Source organism: Platalea leucorodia, assembly GCF_965183815.1.
Source record: "Platalea leucorodia genome assembly, chromosome: W".
Taxonomy (NCBI): Eukaryota; Metazoa; Chordata; class Aves; order Pelecaniformes; family Threskiornithidae; genus Platalea; species Platalea leucorodia.
In genome coordinates, this window is record NC_138859.1 from 43943825 (window position 1) to 43963566 (window position 19742).

Consider the following 19742-nt stretch of genomic DNA (forward strand, 5'->3'; position numbering starts at 1 on the left):
TCTCAGCCCGGGAATGTCATTAGTCACTGTAATATATGATTTCCCATCAATTTACCTGGTTAAGTCAGGGCTGAACATCCCTGGAAACTCCTCACTGCAGGAAAGGGGATGGTCAAGCCATGGCAATAGCAAAGGGGTTGAACCCAAGGACAGTGATGGTTCCCACCACCAGTTCCCACCACCCCTCTGTCTGTCAAGAAGAGATAGGGTGCACATGTATACATCCAAGATCTTCAGCCTTCACCAGCACTGCTTGAAAGCAGGATTATCTGAAGACAGATACAAAGCAGGAGTATCTGAAGACAAATATTCCCCAAATGTTCTCCAGACCTAAATCACAGTCAGACTTTTTCCAAAGTCAGCTTTCTTTAAAGCAATAATCTAAAGCCATGAGAAGGGACCTAGAACTTACAGAACTTGTTTTCATAGTCATCTCTTCAGAAACCCATCACTGGCACCAGCAGCTTAAGCAAACCACTGGACAACTTCACCTTGATCTCAGCGGTGCAAGCAAAACCAGCTGCACTAAAAACACAGCGGGAAAAACATCCGAAGTAAACAACGGCAGAGCCAGACCCTGTGAATAATCATCAGGGGCTACTCCAGCTCTAATCCCGGATCCGACACTAATTCTCTGTGTCGTGGAACAAGTCAATGAGTCCCTCTGAACTTCCACCGTGGAAATCATATTTAACCTACTTCTTTCAGGATGCTTGGAGGATTAGCGTTCATAAAGCAATCTGAAGATTAAAAACGCCTTAAGTACCGTAGTGTGAATTTAGCCTGACCACAACGAGAACACCCATAAAGCCGTAATGCACAACACGCTCTAATACACTTCTGTATGAGCGTAGCTATTGCACTGCATGGTTAGCGAAATATAAAAACACAGTAATTTAATTACCACTGGATTGCATCCCCCCAAGTGCTAACGACAGCAGTGAAAACCTGAGACAGTCTAACTCTGCTTTCAAATGAATAAACAGAAGTTGTACACTGTGAAAATACAAATCAGAGTCTTGCAGCGTCGTAACGCAGAGAAAAGCCACCTCTGAAACAGCCTCCAAAGCCAGGAATTGTTCCCATTTCAGTGGGATAACTGGAATTTGGAGCAGCATCGCTGCCGAGAGCAGCAGCAGCTTGTTTTACTCGTTGGCTTTAATTGGGTTTTTTAGAATACCACGCCTGGCGTCGTCGGTCAACGCAAACATGAGAACACAACTTTGGGGTAGTCAGACTTTTCCCTCAGAGAAACCCAAGAAGATATTACTTCGCGTCCCATTGAACAAGAGTATTTAAGGGCACGCTTTCTGTTTGCATTATCAAACATCTGCTGCAAATGCATGTTTTATGCTGCAGCTGCTGAAGCCAGCAGCACCATAAGGACGGCTTTTTCGAGTGCTATATATTCATCTGGATCTTTTTTACACTGTATCTTTCATAAATAGCATGGATTACCCTATACAACTTTTTTTTTTTTTCCTTTTTTTTTGGGGGGGGGAGGTAGATAACTTTTTATACAGTGGGTTAGACTGATGGGGGAGAAGAATTAATTTTTTCACCAACAACCGACACCCACGTGGGCCACACCACAGCTCCAAAATACATTCTGGCCAGAACCACCCCAGAGCTGCCGGAGCCCTTCCCCACCCCAGTACCATCTCTACCATACAGATAACATTGCACCTTAATGCAACGAACTGGAGAAAGAAAACAGCGATATCCCGTTTCAGCAACGCCAAAGCCTGGCGTAACATCACTCAGCTGCTGCAGGTGTCCGCGGGGGATGTTGGATCACGCACAACGCATCCAGGGTCTTATTCGAGAAGATGCACCGGGCACGACGTACCCCCCCGGGTCCATCCTGCGCAGCTTCAGAGCCGATTTGCTCACACACACCTGGGTTTTAGCAAGAAGCCAGAGAGAAAATACGGGCTTGAATCTCTCAGTTGCTGGGAAAAAGCCTAAAAGTACACGTTTGGCCCTGAATGGGAAAGGATGAGCACCCAGCACGATGCTCAAAGAACAGGGAACGTGCAAATTAACCGTATCTTCTGCGGCGGTCACCAGCAGCGCAAAGCATTACCTTCCCTCTGTACAACACTATTTAACACGCGTATCAATCGGACATTTCTGACGCTGAGATCAAATACCACGGTGCAATTAAGATGTCTTTGCAGAGGTCAGAGCGCTTTTATGCGATGCTCCAGCAAACCAGTTACTCCTCCTGCGAGAGCAGTGGGAGTCCCACTGGTCCCAGCTCATTAAGGTACTTTCTCCCCCGACAGCTTTGTGCGGCCGGCTGGAAATCCCCCTTCGATAGCAAAGAAAATCCTGCGTACTCAAGGTTTCTGCAAAATGCTGAGCTGTCTCCAGTCTTTCCACCAATTCCTGAGGGCAGGCAGGCAGGCAGGATGACCTTCTCCCGGGATTTATGCTTTGCCTACCCCGTTGGGGAAGAACACAAGCTCCTCGGCCGCACTAAAACAAGGTCAGCAATTCTTTTGTGCGCTGTTTCTAACGAGAGCAAAACACACACCCGGCCAATTTTATTAGCTCTCTGGCACCCTGATGCTCTTTGCTGTGCTGGGATTGCACCCACAGAGCATCCCTGGCTCCGACCCAAGCCACTCGCAAGCAGTGGCTGGCCCCTGCGGAGCACTGCAGCCCTGCAGATGGAGGAGGCTTCGTACCGCGTCCTTCCAAAAATCATCACGTGGGGGCAAGAATCACGGCGGCTTTCTGCTCCCTAAGGTTGCGTGATGCTACCCCGGCAGTTCAGTTCTGCAGGCACCAGGAGGACAAGTCAGTTGTTGTTCTACTCCATGGCAGTCCCAGAAAGAAGGTCCTTCATCACCTCAACCATCACCAGCCACCGATGCTTGCAAAACTCCTACACTACCATCTAATTAATTACAGTTGATATACATTAGGAAAACCCCAGAAAGATTTTCAGAAACAAACGGGACCATTGACTTTTGGGTGTGCGCTGTGGGTTCTCCATCCTGAGGTCTCCAGAACTTCACCGAGGACATGGGACGGCAAGCAGTGACTGGGAGGTGGGCAAGGGCAACGGCAAGTCTTTGCGCTCTGATGTAATTATGGTGCTCGTAAACACCATTTTGAATGTTTAACGATTTTTGGTGTTACAGCTTTCACACCTCAGAGCTTGAATAGTTCACCTGCATCGCAGCAGCAATTACGTGTCTGATGTAGCCTACTACAACTCCTTCCAAGTCGATGATATTTCACACACGCAATCATTACTCTTAGTTAGGCACCGACCTTTCTGTACCGTAAGCTCTCCGGTGCTGTCCCATTTATGATTTTTCTATAAGGGATGTCTCATTTATGATTAAAGCTGCTAGCAAATAGCATCGTTCTCATTCCAAATTGCTAAAAAGAAAAAAAAAAAAAAAAAACTAAAAAAAAGAGGATCATTTAGTTGGCCACTTACCCTCAGAGCATCTCTGTCCTCTCCCACAGCAGGGCAAGTAAGACTGGAGGGTCTCTCCTCCAGTCCTTGGGAAACATCACCTCGAGTCTCTCCCATTTTTTTTTTTCTTTATATCACCTCTGCAGAAGTTGCGTCCAGCTGCTTTTGCAAACCCTGAGCACCGGCATATTTATGGGATAGCTCTTCCAAAGCTTTCTCCCCTCCTCCCTATCCCACTTTAAACAAAAGAGATCCCCCTGGGTTTCTCCCCTTCCTAAATTCAAGACTATTGAGTGTTTTTTCTTCTGAGCCTTTTTTTAGGCTAGAGCTTTAGTTTCGAGACGGTACCTGCTGCAAAGCCCTGCTGAGCTGCAGCACAGATCGGCCCCGCAGCTCGCTGCAAACCCCCGACCCAGCCTCATTCACCAGGAGGCCTAAACCCTTCCTTGCCTTTAATATACCACAGCATTCAGCCTTATTTGTTGTGCCAGTCTGATTCCTCTTGCATCTCTGTCAGGGGTTAATCTCTCTTTTCACTCCTACCTGTTCTCTCATTGTATGGTTTTAAATCCTCTTGTAAAGCTTGAAATTTAAAGTGCTATCAAAGGACACCCCCACCATGTCCATACCCCTCCCCATCTCTATTAGGTTATGGGCAGGGTCGATGCTGCAATTTCTGCTCTTTTCCAGCTCCAGCGTTGCACCCCACAGCAGAAAAGAGAGCGGTCGTGGCCACGTACAGCCCCACCGGCACCCGTATCTCCGCAAGACACAGATCATTTGCGTTAATGCAGGCCAACAGTGATTTTTACACTTCAACATACGCTTTTGACAGTGCAATGCAAAACTTGGGTGCACTAACTTCCAACAAAAATGGAAAGCCGCTACTAAATAGAGTTACCCGTCCGTAGTCCAGGTGGCTTTAGTGCCAGAAACAGCATGCTGGCAGCGGGGCTGAAAAGGGAAGACCCGCTATTTCCATCTACCTTATAATTTAGGAATCACACAGTAGATGCTGGCCCTGGTTTGAACTGCAGACACCGGGGGTTATCCGGCACCGAGCTGCAGGTGAGACCAGCGGCCCAGCCACGCAGAAGCTGAACTCATCCACCAAATCACTCCTGCATTTCTTGTTTTATTTCCTCTGCAAGGACTATCAGCACCACTGCTAGGAGATCCTCACGCTGGGAAGGAGGAAGCTCCCGTCTAACCAACAGGTCACCACGACCCTTGTTTTCCCATCAACGTTGCAAGGGTCAGTTAAGGTCTGCAGAGCCCTTTCCTGCTCCTGGCAGGAGAACATTAAAATGTTCTGCATTTCCAGTTTAGCAGAGATATACATGGATCCGATCAAGATATTTTTGTCTGACCACATGCAACAGCTTTACAGACACAAGGCATCTATGAAAGCATCAGCCCAATGGAGGCACGAGTGAATAAGGAGCACGGGACTTCACCCAGTCCACGCACTTCTTGGGAGGCTTTTGCAAGTCCTTTATTACCTGAGATCTTTTTCATTGTAAGATATCAACACTGCACTTATTTTGTGGTTATTAGCTGACGTGTCCTGCTAACTAAGAGGTCCACATATACGATATTATGTTGCTATCGCGGCAAGATCCAGATGTGCTAACTGGAAAACACACAGAATACACAGCAAGGGGTTTACGATGCTTTCGCCGTTTGATTTATGATTTGAGCGAAGACCACCTCACTACTTGCCCCCCATTTTGGAAAGACGTTTGACAGCCTTTGGAGGGCCCACTCTCCTGCCCCATCACCAACAGCAATGCTATCCACACCACATACCTCTATCACCTAGTGCTGTTCAATTTTGTATTTTATTAAGTATAATGCACGAATTTTTTTTAAAAAAAAGGTATTAAGAGACCTTACTTGGACTAACAAGTCCTGGCCTGTGCCCAGAGTGAACCCAACCAGTAAAAAAGGAAGAGATAGGGGCCAAAGACAGAAAAGCCACACAAATATATCCAACTCCTTTAGCACACTGCAGTGATTTTCCCAATAGACTCAGCTCGGCATCTGGAGACAACACAGCGACCGCACCGTCAAGCCGAGCTGTTCGAGGATAGCTGGGGAGAAGAAAAACAGGGCTGCAGGTATGAAGGGGAACATCTAACCTTTAACTAAAGCCCTCAAAGGCTGGGGATGAGAAGCTGGCATTGCGCTGTCACCGTGCAAACTTCGGTCACCTCCGTGGAGCTGGCAATGACTGATGGGACATATTCATCGAGAGGAACGTGGGTCGGGGCGAGTAGGGAGAAACAACCCCTGCTCGTGCGTGGAAAGCTCCCGGTCAGGCTGAAATAAAGTTTCAAGGGGAAGTTTTGCTAGACTCCAGGCTTCTGCCCAGAGCAATGACACACAAGGAGATTAGAGCCACCGCCGGGATTTGGGCACACAAGGGATCTTTTGTTCCTCTAAGGAAAGCAAGAAGCAGCAGCCAGGGCACCAGCGGCTGTGCTGGCTCTCCGGGGGATCCTGAACGTTCTCCCAAAGCTTTTAGTCTGCTTTCAGGAGCGCAAATGCCTTCTGCAGCACCCAAAGGCGTAAAAGGCACCAACACCCAATGCACCTCACCAGGCAGCATCAGGAGGATGGAGACCAAGAGCAAAGGAGGAGATGGTCGCGTCACCCTGCAGACAACATGTCCCAAAGCACAAATTGCTTCGACCCACGCAGCCTCAGCCATTAGCAATCACTAAACGATGCATCCTTCCACCATCCCAACACTTGACTCCACCGCCTCCGGTAGCCGCACTTGGAGCAGATTAACTCCATGCTGTGTATTTTGCCTCAAACAATATTGTTTCAATGAACTGAGCGTGTTTAGTCTCACACCGGCTATGCAGGGAGTTTCTAAAGAGCTGGTCACTGGAAAAATTAGAGGCTGTCACATATGAATTTTAATCACTTGTCTTTTTTTAAGCTGTTTTACATGCAAGTGCAGCGAGTTGCTTTGCAGCAAAGCATCCTCTTTGGGAGAAGCTTTCATTTAAAGTGGAGTTTTAACGCATGGCCTCATCATAAGCGTTCAGATGCTTTGTGAAATATTTTGTCCAAAAAAAGGGATCAGACTCAATGATCTTAAGGGTCTTTTCCAACCTTAACGATTCTATGATGTTATATACCCTCTGCAGCCCCTCGCCCAGCCCAGCCACAGCTTTTTTTCCTTTTTCTTCTCACCCCTCCCCCCCTTTTTTTTTTCCTTTTCAGTTGGCATTCCCTGATGACAGAGCAACGCTAGACAGGATCCAGCACTTGTGAAGATGCCTCCAGTCCCATCTCATGGACACCACCAGCTCCAGGCAGTCAAGAAAGCACAGGACAACGTCACTAACACTTGTACACCAGCAAATGTCTTTACATTCTGCCTCAGCACTCTGTCTCTACATGGCAATGCTATACTAGAAGTCCAGAGAATTAAAAATCTGATTGCCTCCAATTTTTCCTCATTTAACAGAGAATCTTAGATTTTTGTGCCCTTTTTCCTTGCCATCCACTCAATCCCATTCAGTCACCTCCACTGTGTCTTCCCAGTGTGCTCTGGGCCACTAATAAGGCTAAAATATACATATATATATATTACATACATGTATTATGCATTTTATATATTTTATATAATATATATGTGTGTATATTTATTCTGTATTTTTAGATGGATAGATAGATAGATGACTTTGCCTTCTGCACTGGAGAAGAGCTATTCAAGGTGACTTCACGGTTCCCAATCATGTCCTTGCTCTGTTTGTCCTACAAAAATATGGCCCACCTTGCAGCCTTCCTTATCCAGGTCTTCACGAAAAGGATGAAAAGTTTGCCCTCAGAGGACTGCTGCAACTTGAAACCCCGCAGCGAGGGAGAAGCCGGCACCATCAGCCCGCTCACACACTCGCTCTGAGTTTGCGCTATTTGTCTCTGGCCCCAAAAACATCCCAAGCACCATTTCAGCAATGCTTTTTTTGAAGAGTTTATTACCCCAGTGGAGTGTCTGATCTCAAGGAAGCAGTTTAATGCGAGTCAGCTAATCAAGTTCTGCTCCGCCACACAACCTGCATGAATATTATCCCATGGACATATATAAAAGCATGAAAATGAAGAAGCTGCTCATTGCAAAACTTGGAGATGACGCTCCACCAAACGCCGGACAAGCTCACGCAGCAACAACTGCTCAGTGGCTTCAGCAAGTAATTTACTCAGCACATTGTTGCTCAGTGATGTTGCAAATAACACCAGCTGTTTCCAGGCAATCTTCCATGAAGAAAGCTTGTTTTACCTGTTTGATTTTCGTACTTACAATGAAGACACTCTCGTTGAAAGAAAACCAGAGAAATTCAAACAGAATGCACACGTGCATTATTTTCACTTTTCTATGATGTGATTTGCATTTTACTTGTTTTTAAAATGAATAATTCCGTTTTTTTACAAAATATGTAAGCCTATATATGCATATACATACACAAGCACACACTTACATAGATAAATAAAGAAAGAAACCCAGAAGGCCAGCCGGAGACTGGTTTCCTGCTCTCATTGCAGGTTTGATCTTCCGAGATTGCAGGTTTGAGTTTTATTCCTGGTCTACAGGATGCACCAGACATAATGCAGTTGTTTAAAAGCTAAAAAGCTGCAAAACAAGCGATAGTTTTGCACCAGTTTGGGTTTAACATGCTCACAGACCTCCATCCTGATGGCTGAGCTGCCCACGTACCCGTGTCCCACCACGCTCACGTGCGCTCCCATTGCCTAAAGCAGAGCACCTCACAGAGTAATTCACTTAAAAAAGTAAAAAAATGTCCTGTCCAACGCACTACATCCATCGTCCAGGAGAGACACCATCCATGTGCCCTGCTCAAGCAGCTCCACCACCACTCTCCCTGCAGCACTGCGGAGGGAAAAGCCTGAATCAAACTGCGGAGAACACGACGTCCACCCAGAAGCTTTCAGATTTAAAATATAGCGTGCTACATTCTAAGGCGCATTTCAAATAACCAGGCAGATTCCTATAATCCACGTTACAATCTCCTCTCAGCCCCATTTGAATCCCTCTTTTGTACCCAAGCCTGCAATTACCGTAATACCCGCCCGAGACAGAGAGCACCAGAGCAGCCCTGAAGAGCGAGCGTCTTGTTTAAGAGCTTTGAAGGCGGTTATTTCCCCGTCCCCTCGCAAACAGAGCACTCCCTACCATCCACAGCCAACAGTTACGAATTAAACGGGTGGCTGTCAAAAGCAGATTTACTCTGATAAAGAGGAGAGCACTGAGTTGAGCATCTCTGGCAAGAGATGTGGGAAAGCACCAAGTCTTCCCCAGCACGGACTTCAGCAGAAAAGCAAGCAGTTGCCTTGTATTTTAGATGTGTGCCCAGGAAAATCCATGGGTCTTGTCCACGTCGGTCAGCAAACCCTGACATCTTCTACAAAGAACCATGCAGCTTGCTGCTCAGCCTGGGTTCATGTAACAAGAACACAGTCCTAAGCCTTCCTCTTTCTCTAGACAGCTCCCCAAATTTCTAAATTCTTCCCAAAATGGTTTTGCCCAAAGCACAAGCACTTGCAGGAGGTCTGAACTGCAGGCTGGAGTCAGCTTGGGTACGACCCATCTGATCGCCACCCATGGCAGTGCTCCTCCAGATGTATTTCTGGATTGAACCGGGGCTCATCTTTGATTAGAAACGCATCCTAACTCACCACTTACAGCTAAGACACAGCAGAAAACAGGCCGAAACCCTTGGTAAACGGTTCAGTGCTTACCCTTGCCAGGGCGGTATAAAAATCACAGCTAATCCACAGGGAAATCTAAACACGCTGTGCGAGTCCAGACAACTATAATAAAATGATCCCCGGTGCAAAAACTTTCAGCTTCCTCTCAAATTCTCTTCTAGATCATGGCTTATCTGGTAAGAGCAAAATCCTGCATCTGTCCTTAGCAACACAACACAGAAATAAATAAAGTAAAACTCACACCAGGTTCATCTGGTGAAGACGCTGCTTTGAAGGACCCACAAATATCTCCAGGTATTCACCAGAGTTACCTCCTAACTCAAAATCACAGTGTCTCAATGAAAAGGACCAACATTAGCTTCTGGGCTTAGCCTGATTATCTCACCAAATTATCTGAAATGCCGTTTCCTCCAAGCTATTAAACATGACATTTGCAGAGCGGTTTGAATTTCTTCCAGGAAACTCATCCAAGCAGCAGCAGGAGAAGGATCCCCATCTGAATCACAGTTGCACCGAACCCGTGAGTTCCTGAGGACCGCAGAGATCCCCATCAGCCCAGCCCGCCCGGCAGTCTTGGCAGCCGGTAACGGGGTCAAGTCGGTAAGCAGAATTAATGAGAAACACCTGACCTCAAAGAGATTTCAGCACAAAGCAATTCTGCACTGTGCAAGGGAGGCTGCCGCAGGAACCGTGTCTCGTAGAAGGACAGAGCTACAGCACCCATGGGTGAAGAGCCACCATGATGGGGAGACACCATCCCACCTCAGGGATGGAAAGGCACGATACAAGACACCGTATTCTCAGCAGAGATGAAAATCCAGGAGTTTCACACTCTTTTCCACGACTTGACTTTAATTGCATACTTGCAATATTTAATCGGGTATTTGCCCGCTTTTGATCCGACAGTTCGATCCGACGCTGTTGACTGAGGGCCCACTCACCTGGCCATCTGCTTATAGGCTTCCTCTGCCACCGCAAAGATGTGAGGATCCATATCCCCCATGTTTTGGCCACTGTACGCGTAGATGACATCTTGTTCGTAGATTGGCAGCTGCTCATATGGATTGATGGCAACGAGTACAATACCTTAGAACAGATAAATAGGCAGATATATTACAAACCAAGCACAGAGTTAAGACTTCAGGTTTTTCCGGGCTTGTGTTAGTTGTTTCAATCGATTTTTTTAAATATCATGCTTGGAGGAAAAGAAAGGATGAGAAGGGAATGGGGAAGGACTCCTAATTCTTATCTCCGCATCTCCTTCAAAGCGCTATGCTTTGATAGCAAGGCTATAAGCTCCAGTACAGCTACAGAGGAGGCATATGAAACTGGTGAGAAAAGCAAATATATAATCATCTTCATTGTCTGAAGCCAGACTTCACAGAAAGAGTGAGAAGAGCAGCTGAACAGTGCCTGAGCCATCACTTCAGAAAAGCAATTCCTACACAAGCAAAGCTCTGCTAGACCCAAACAAATATCCCCGATTTTCCCCTAGCTTAAATTCCGAGTAAAAGCTCATAACAAAGAATGTACTCAAATCAAAATGAAATGCATAGTTCACAGGAAAGGAATGCCAGAGCCTGCATTAAAGCTTTAATGTCGCTTTTCTCTCCAGCTCTAGGAACGCCGTGCCTGCCTGGAGGAGGCAGCGAGCCCAGGAATTAATGAGAGGCAAAGCCACGCGTGGTGCTCCGCTGTGTGCTCGAGGGAGCTGGTCTGCACCCTGCACAACTGAAGCACTGACAAGTTCCAGCTCCGAACTACCTTCAGGTTTTGCAGGTTTAAATTGTTATTATAAGGAGCTCCGGAGAGCACGTGGCTGGCGGGAGTGGGCGCCGTGCTCCCAGCCCAGCCGATTCACAGCTCGGGCACGCTCAAATTACAGCAAAGCCCAGGAACTCTCAGCCTGCAGCAAACACCAGGATACGGTGACTTAAACTAGAACAAAAGGCAAAGGTCAGCCAAGTCACATCACCTGCCTCCGCGGGATATTAACCCAACAGCTTCACCTCATCGTGCCCTGCTCCTATTTGTTTGCATCTTGGTTCTGGTTAGGCTCCCGCATCTCTTTCCCTCAGCGACCGAAAACACGCCTGCAGCCCCGCCGCACGCCGAGCTGAAGGGCAGTAGTTGCCTCAGCACTGGCTGCCAGATAAGCACTTTTCTCCCCTCCTAAACCACTTTATAACGAGAGCACAGGGTACGTTGCGCTCACACGGCGCTTCGTCGCTAGACCTACACTTGCTAAGCCCAAACAGCCAAGCCTAAAGCCATGCATCTTCATTAGCGCGATGCTGTGCTCAAGATTATTATAAACCCTCACGAGAAGCTGCGCTAATGAAACCTTCCTGATTTTGGATGAAAGCAAGCTTGCATCTGACCGGGAGCACACATGCAGCTGCAAAAGGCTGCAAGTGATGCCAATAGTTTAACATTACACATCACGAAATATTTAAAGGAAAGTCACCGCTATTCCCAGCCACTGAGGCCACGTATTTCAAGGGCGCTACCTTAAAGAGTCATCTCCTCCTGCCACGCATTTCCTCAACAACCCTCAATTGCTTTAACCCTGCCACACAAGCAGTCCCATGCGTTTCACTGTAATCTTGCAACTCGTCACTTAGAGAATCGTTAGCCTGCATCACTGCTAGCAAGGCCATCTTGAGCACCAGCAAGAGGGTTCAACATTCAACATTATCCAACGTAACTGAATAAAAATGGCTGAATTGCCTTCTTCGTTTTATTTTTTAGTTTGCAGTTTGTTGTCATCCATTCACAGGTAACTGCTGCCTTGAATGGTTTTGGCAGCTCACTCTCCTTAGGAATGACAAACCCAAGTTCATACCTGCCCTCCTCCTGCTTCGAATTTAAGAGTTAGATGACTCCAAAATCATCAAGAAAAGGCAAGAAACAACAGTGCAGCTTTTTTTTTTTTTTTTTTCCTGCCTTCCAGGAGGAAAACTCGCTATGGACATTTCTCAGTTGGATCACATCTTTCTGGTACACTGCTGTTCTCCAGTTGTTTGCTAGGTCCTACTTTTCCCCCCCCTAGACTGCCAAGCACACGCAAAGTTGGCCTCAAACTCATCTGACAAGACGTTCCCACCAAGAGTTACCTACACGGACCATGAGCTCCGGAACTTCGCAGTGCACCAACCCTCAAAAACCACCTCTGGTTTTGCAACCTAAAGCTTGTTGGCGCACACTCGTGTCTCTCACCCGCCCCAAATTCACAGCCCCTGGACCTTCCTCATGCCACAGCCTCTGGTTTGTGATCTCAAGAGGTTTCTATGTGGACATGCTCTAACCCACTGCTTTCCAGGAGCTGAACGTGTGGCCTGGACACTCACCACAGTATGTGTAGATGTGGTTGGACTCGAGGAACCTGACTTTGAGGTTGTGGAGGACCGCGGGCTCGTGCAGGTAGCTCAGGGCCGTCAGGTCATTCTCTCCCACCAGGATATCCGGATTGCGCAGGAAAGGCAACTCATTTCCTTGGAGGTCAATAGGATACTCGTAGAGCTGAAGAGATACACATGAGGAACGTGAGAACACAAAAACCAACAGCTTCTTTAATGTCTTATAATCCAAGGATAACTTCAGCTTGATATAGTCAATACTTGCACCTCCTGCTCTAACTGGAATGAAAGCCCCTTTACGCTAAATGCTATAGGGACCTGGGTGATCCTGCTGTCCCACACTGCCAGGAGACAGGACATTCCCCTGGTAAATAGCTTTGAGCTGGCCAACAGATGGTCCTGGGGAACACAGATGGTCCACAAGCACCAACCTGAGCATACCTGAATTGTTTTCAGGCCAGCTTTGGGACGAATAGCCTTTAGCCAGCTCTGAGGAGTAACAGAAAACCACAGCTTCATCTGATCTAAACATCTTCATGCTTTTTGAAAGGCAGCCTCATTTCAAAAGAGACCATATTCTTCCCATCAGACTGATTTCTCAACTCACTTTTAATTCAAGTTACTTTTATACTCCAAACCTTACACCCTTTCAGGCAGAGAAGGACATGGAGAAGCACAGAGTCCCTGCTGCTTCAACATCTGAAGAGCCAGGTTATGCCGTTAAAGCATACGGCTGCCCATATGCTAACTATTTTTGGCTCATCCTCAAATGAGCAGCAGAGCCACCAACTAAAGAAAAAGTGTATTTTTTTTTTCCTTAACGGTGGGGAAAAAAAAAAATAAAATAGTTGCCTGTGATGTTGCTTCCCATGGGGTGTCACGGGAAGGGGTCCTGATGCTCAGCTCCCAGCAGAAGGGAGGCATCCCAGTTTGCAAGCAGAACAGAACCACAACCATCGCAACGGCACTGGATCGCAAACAGCACAATAAAAGCCGACCCAACTGCACGAGGACAGGCTCACACAGCACATCTGACGACCTCCAGGTTCTTTTATACTCCAATTCCACGTTGCCAATGCCAATTTTCAAGAGTTTGCACTCAGTCTCACATCTTAATGGCAAACACACCAGGGATCCCTTGTGATATTTAAAAATCAGCTCTTCATTCAGGAGCACTCTTCCATACAGAGTACAGCCAGAAACCACAAAATCCATGAAAATTCACTTAAAGTGCAAGGACAAAAGAGAAGCACTAAACAGTTGGCTAATGCATGTTGGCTGTCGGGAACAAAAGGCTTTCAACAGCTTCAAAACCCCCGAAGATATGTACGCTCCGTATCTCCATCAGATGCACACGTGCGCTGCTCCCCTTCGCTAAAGTTTTTCAGCCCAACGTGAGGTGGGTCTAGGCAGGGTTTCATATGGAAGAGCATCAAACTGGGGGCTCTGGGAGCACCCACAGTAAGCAGCGGTCTCTTGCACAACCCCAAAAATGAGATGTTCCTGTGTTTCACCATGACAGCGACATGCTTTTTAAGCTACCATCTACAACACCTAGTAATCCTTTAATCTCCTTCTACTTTCATGTTGCTGACCCTAAACTCAGCTGTACAAAAAGGCTAGACCTCACAGGACTTCTTAGCCCCTTTGGCTTCCAGGGAAATATCCAGATTAAAGAGCAAAAAACACCCCCCCAAGTACTAAAACTGCTGAAGGTCTCAACCAGAAAAGAAGGACGGAGGTTGCAGCTCTCAGCAATACTCGCAGGCGTACTTTGGCAGCCTGAGCGCAACAAGCGGTGGGAAGGAGCTGCTGTGGGTGAGACGGGCGCCCACCCGCACCCAGGCACCCATCTCTGCTGGGCACCCATTAGCGCTGCTCAGGAAACCTGCCCCAGAGTTGAAGCCTGTAGTGCTTTTCACACCCATCACCAGTTTCTCCCAAAGGCTTGAGCACTGCTGCTTGGTTTCGCCAAGGTTTCTGTCTTCTTGCCGCAGGAGCAAGAAAAAAAGCATGTAAAAAACCTGCAATGAGGGTCATCCCTGTGGCATCCGATGCCACTGGGAGGCAGGGACAAGCCGCTGCGTGGAATGACCAGAATGGTGGAAACATGCCTGTCGCGAGCGTCATGCTTGCATCATGAGCATGAAGCATCATAGAATCACAGAATCGTTAAGGTTGGAAAAGACCCTTAAGATCATCGAGTCCAACCGTTAACCCAGCACTGCCAAGCCCACCACTAAACCATGTCCTCGAGCACCGTGTCTACCCTTCTTTTAAATACCTCCAGGGATGGGGACTCAACCCCTGCCCTGGGCAGCCTGTTCCAATGCCTGACAGCCCTTTGGGTGAAAGGGTCATTAGAGAAAAAGATATGCTCAAACGATGATTGATACGACTTGGAACAGGGACTGATAGGCACAGGATGGTGAATCCAGGAGGTCCAACCACAGAGCTACTGGGTGGGCTACAGCCCACCAAGAAGCAAGGGGCAGCGACTCATGGTCCTACAAGAACATGCCTGGTGCTTCCAAGGGACAGCGAGGTGGCATCTGAGCATCTCCTCATCCAGATTTATCACCACGGAAGGGAAAAAAGCATCTCCAAGAGGAGCATCATCCATCCTTCACCCTCCTCAGAAAGCTGCCTGATGCTGGAAGAGCAAACTGGGGAGGACAACAAGCGCAGCCGGGGCTGACCCGGGAAGAGCCAACAGCACCGTGCACTGGGTGCAGATTTCAACGTGAATTACTTTCTTTGCAAACGTGGCACATTCATGTACTGCAAACGGCCTGCGCTTGTGCTGCTCTGAAAGAATTGTTTTGATGAACAGCCTAATCAAGCATGTCTCGTTCCTGTTCTCCATCTTCCCATTAAGTAATAGGGTGAAAATATTCCCCACAGCATGGAAATGGCCGGCTGGCAGGGGACGTGAATTACTCACCCTCCTCGGAGCATTTTCAATTTGGAGAAAGTGGCCTCTATTAACTCTTTTAGCAACAGAGCAGATGACCCTCTAGACAATTAAGGAAACCCCGTCTGCTCAGTGAAGAAAGCTCGTTTAGGTGGAATTCTCCATGAAAAATGCATTTATTCTTCCTGCTACACCAGACACCACGTGTGGGAAACGCACCTCGTGGCAGGCACGTAGCATGGCCGCTCCCTTCCCACAAACCACCCCCATCTGGCAGCTGATGCAAAGGCCATGGTTAACTTCATCCGCAATCCCCCGCTGTCGCCCGACGTCCCACCCCGTCAGCTTGTCGTGCGGGACAGAAAGGAGCTGCTCTTCCCCCGTCTCCATCCTGCTTTTGGGAATGATTTATCGCTGGCTGCACACATGCCGTGAGCCTGGGCTGTTTGTCCATTTGAAAGCAGCACTTGCTAAAAAAACATCTACGTTTAAATGAGTTACTCATTTTTGTCTTTTAGAGCTTTTTTGTTTTTTTAAAAATGGGAGAAAAAAGGGGTTTACGTAAGATTACACTTAAAGAGGAAAACTAAGGCGCAGAGAAAGCTGTTGCACAGCAGTCACTTCTGCGCTCTATGTGGTTTTTCCATCGGTACCCAAGTTTGAGTAGATGCCACCAGCCACGCTCTTTCTAATTTGTTCAGCAGCAAAAACCATAAACTTGTATTTCTAACATACTGCTGCTATAAAAAAAACTCATTCTGATATCACGGACTATTACAACTTTGCCAGAGGATGAAAAGAGATGAGAGAGGTCAAGGGCTTTTCTCGCAACCTACTTTAACGCAAGCGTCTGAGGAGGGAGCGGGCAGGGAAAAGCTGGAAGCGCTAAGGCAATAAAGCACATTTAAAAATACTTCCCAAAAAATATAAGATGGCTCAGACTTCTTCACACATTAATTCAAAGTTTTAAATTACTGAGAAGAATAACAACATTCAAAAGCTTACAGTTTCATCTTCAAGTTTCAGATGGAGGCTTTTATCTCCCTCTTTGTAATCCTTGATAATTTCTGCCGATCTCCAAACTTCATCAGGGTCAGGAATCCAAACCCTAGTGTACTGGAGAGGGGAGAAAAAAAGAAAGGAAAAGCTTAAACACAAGGAAACCTCAGGAAATTAAATCATAAATAAATTAATTCACCATGGATACAATCCCACACTCATTGTAAAGTCAGCGCAGCTAAACCATTTATTTCAGTCCAAAAAAGAAACATTCTAATTTTAGGGTTTGGGTAAATTATAGACCAGAAGTCTGATTTTCAATCAGACTTTCAATCAGGCTTCTCCTGGACGAGGTGCACACTGGCTTGTTCCCGATCTAACAAAGCGGGGTACAGACTCAAGGTAAATGTGAAATTTAATTTCCCTGGAAAAAAAAACAGCCTTCTAGAAGCTTTTACGAAATAACGCAACTCCTCCCCAGCAGACCATACACCAAAGCACATTTCTTTTGCACAAAACAATGCCAGGTTGCTCCCCCCAGAGCAAGCCCTAACCCAAACGCATCGCCATGGAGCTAAGCAGGCCATAGAAGACACCAAAGCCAACTTTTTTGGTTGCAGGTGAACCTGCAAACAGGCTTCAAGGCTCCAGAAAAATGCTTAGATGCAACATTTAATCTTTTTAGCATATCCAAAGTTTGGGCCACCCTTGTGCCTCCGAGAGGAAATCCCAGAGGTGGACCCGTACAGCCCAAAGCGTCCATGAAGGGACAAAATCCGAGAGCGAGCAGCACCGCTGACGCGTAATGAGATTATGGCGTTACCCGGAGCCACGACACCCCCTGCTAATGAGATTTAATTTGTTTTTATGATGCAGAGATACTCCGTGTAAAAGCATTCCCCCCCCCCCACCCGTGCCGAGCAAGTAACTGTTGCTGTGCCGAGACCTCCAGTACTTGCCCTCAGGAGTTGGGACAAACACGTAACAGACCCAGCAGCAGCACTGCGACCTCCGTGCATGGGTTTCCCTCACTCTCTACATCCACATTTCTTTTTGCTGGAGCAGGTACCGGTTTCCCTGCTCGTGCAGCTGCCAGGGCAAGGTCCTGAGAAGAAGGAATCCAAAATTGCTCCATCTCTGCAGGGAGTCACCTTGAGTCAGGCTTTTGTTGCTGCACATGGACCCATAAAGCGAGCCTGAAGTTGGACTCGGTCAGCCAACACAGCATCAACAGGAACCCTTCAACGATCACTTATTTATTGGTATTTTGGGGGGCGTGTGTCCCCCCAGCTCTTCCTGTTGATTGAAATAAGAGCTATGTAAACTTATTCTTACACAAAACACAAGGGGTTGGGCACCGTCGCACCAAAGATGGTTTTGGCCCTCGTCTTAAAGCCAAACCCCCGGCGCACAACGGCCAAATAATGCTCGGAGCGACTCAAGAGTTAAAGCAGCAGCAGCCATCTAAGAGCCCGCTCTGCAGCTGAAGAGCAATAGATTTTTATATGTATCATGTGTAATTATTTTTAGAGTTGCTCAATAGCTACAGCAGCGGGAACCCTTGGATGTTAATGGAGCTAAACAAATATATTGCCAGAACAGCAGTTTTATCAGGGAGGGGAAAAAAAATAAAATAAATAAATAGACTTCTCGCAGCACACCACCGCTAGCACTCCACAAGCCTTCAATGCTTTCCCTGCCATGAGGAAGGGGCCGGGTTGGGACCCCCAGCCCAATCTCCCCTCTCCTCACCAGCAAGCAGCATTGCAAGAGACGTAACATCGCTGCAGCGTGGCCAGGAGCCCCATCTTTGGTCGGACCGTGACACAAGGAGTGGGTGCAGCTGGCGATGCGTCACTCAGCCTTCCTCGCTGCTCGTACCTCGCCCCGGTTTCTCCAGGCTCCGACACTATGGGAAGGGCTTTATGGACCATTCCTGCAGCTCTCACCCCTCCTGCAAAACACCTTGCCGGCCTTTTCATCCCCACCACCGTGGTTTCATCCAGTGCCAGCTCTCTCCTGGCACAAGAGAGATCAAACACGCTCTAGAAATGCCCAAAATAGCCGGGGATCAGGATGTACCCAGCTCAAGGCAGCCTCAAAAACAGGACGTTGCTGGTTTTGGCTGGAGTCCTGCGAATTCTCCACCTGCACACGGGGCTGGGCTGAGCCATGGACCTGCCTGGATGCGGAGTGGGGCACATTGACCCCAAAGCAACCCAAAAACCATGGTGGTGCTTGCGCACGCTCTAGTGGATGAAATTCGGGTCCACCTCCAGCAGCAGTCTCGGTAATTCATCGCCAACCACGGCCAGGAGCCATCCAACACCCGGCTGAGATGTGGGAACCGCTGGCAGAGGGTAGCAGCTCTCAGCATCCACCACCCAGGGATGGACTTACAACCTGGTGATGAAAGACTTCACGTCCCATCAGCCACCCTGACCACAAAACTACAGAATTTTAATAATAAACCTGATTCTCCAAGACTCTTGTGCATACGCACGTACACAAGGGATTGCACAGCGCAGAAGGCAATAAGACATAGGTGTCTGCAAGGTCTCAGGAGCCCTGGGGGTAACTCGTTCCCCGGCTGGGAGATCCTGAATGCGATCGCTGCTCCAGCACAAGCACTCCCATCCTGCTAAATAGCTGCAGGCTGTTAGAATAGGCTGTTATGAATGCAATTCCCCAAGCATCTATAATGCTGTCCTCTCGTGCGTGCGTGCATGCACACACACGTCCAAAAAGGGGACTACCTTTTTTTTTTGTTGTGCATTTTCACCGTCCTCCCCTCCTTGCTGGGCTCCAGCAGAGATGCAAGTGCTCAGCCTTCCGGGCAGGGCAGGCTGCTACACAAACCCGCATCCAACCCTTCCCTTTCACCCATAAATCCCAAGTATGTCCAACCGTACAGCGCTGAAATAAAAGCACTTTGTCATTCTTAGATCTTTACAAGGCGAGCTTTAATTAAAACCTGCCGAGGCTTGGAGGCAGCCCACGGTGAGGGCACGCTGAAGCACCATGCTCACATCGCCTGCCTCCCTTGCCTCTGACTTCTGCAACGCGCTCCCTCCAAAGCAGCTTCACACACGGTACGTTTGCCAATTAAATTAATATAGAGGAAAGCCACCAGGTCACCAAACCCATGTCCCCGGGCAGATACCCACCCGGGCAGGAGGAGAAGATCTTTGTGAACCTCTACTTCCATCAGCTCACGTCTAGCATAATTATTCCACTTTATATGCCATGTCCTGGCTTCGCTAGCTTTAACAACCTCTTGATCTTCTGA

At 47.8% G+C, this 19742-nt stretch overlaps 1 protein-coding gene across 1 annotated transcript in view; it reads right to left on the reverse strand.

The window, feature by feature from the left end:
* The window catches only part of LOC309601636 (unconventional myosin-Vb-like), a gene marked incomplete at both ends in the record, with an annotated part of 157041 nt that overhangs the window by 109676 nt on the left and 27623 nt on the right, over window positions 1-19742 (reverse strand). Inside the window, 3 exons of the mRNA XM_082334789.1 lie at window positions 10123-10267; window positions 12532-12703; window positions 16460-16570. Of these exons, the coding sequence (XP_082190915.1) occupies window positions 10123-10267; window positions 12532-12703; window positions 16460-16570 (428 nt within the window). The remainder of the gene's footprint in view (window positions 1-10122; window positions 10268-12531; window positions 12704-16459; window positions 16571-19742) is intronic.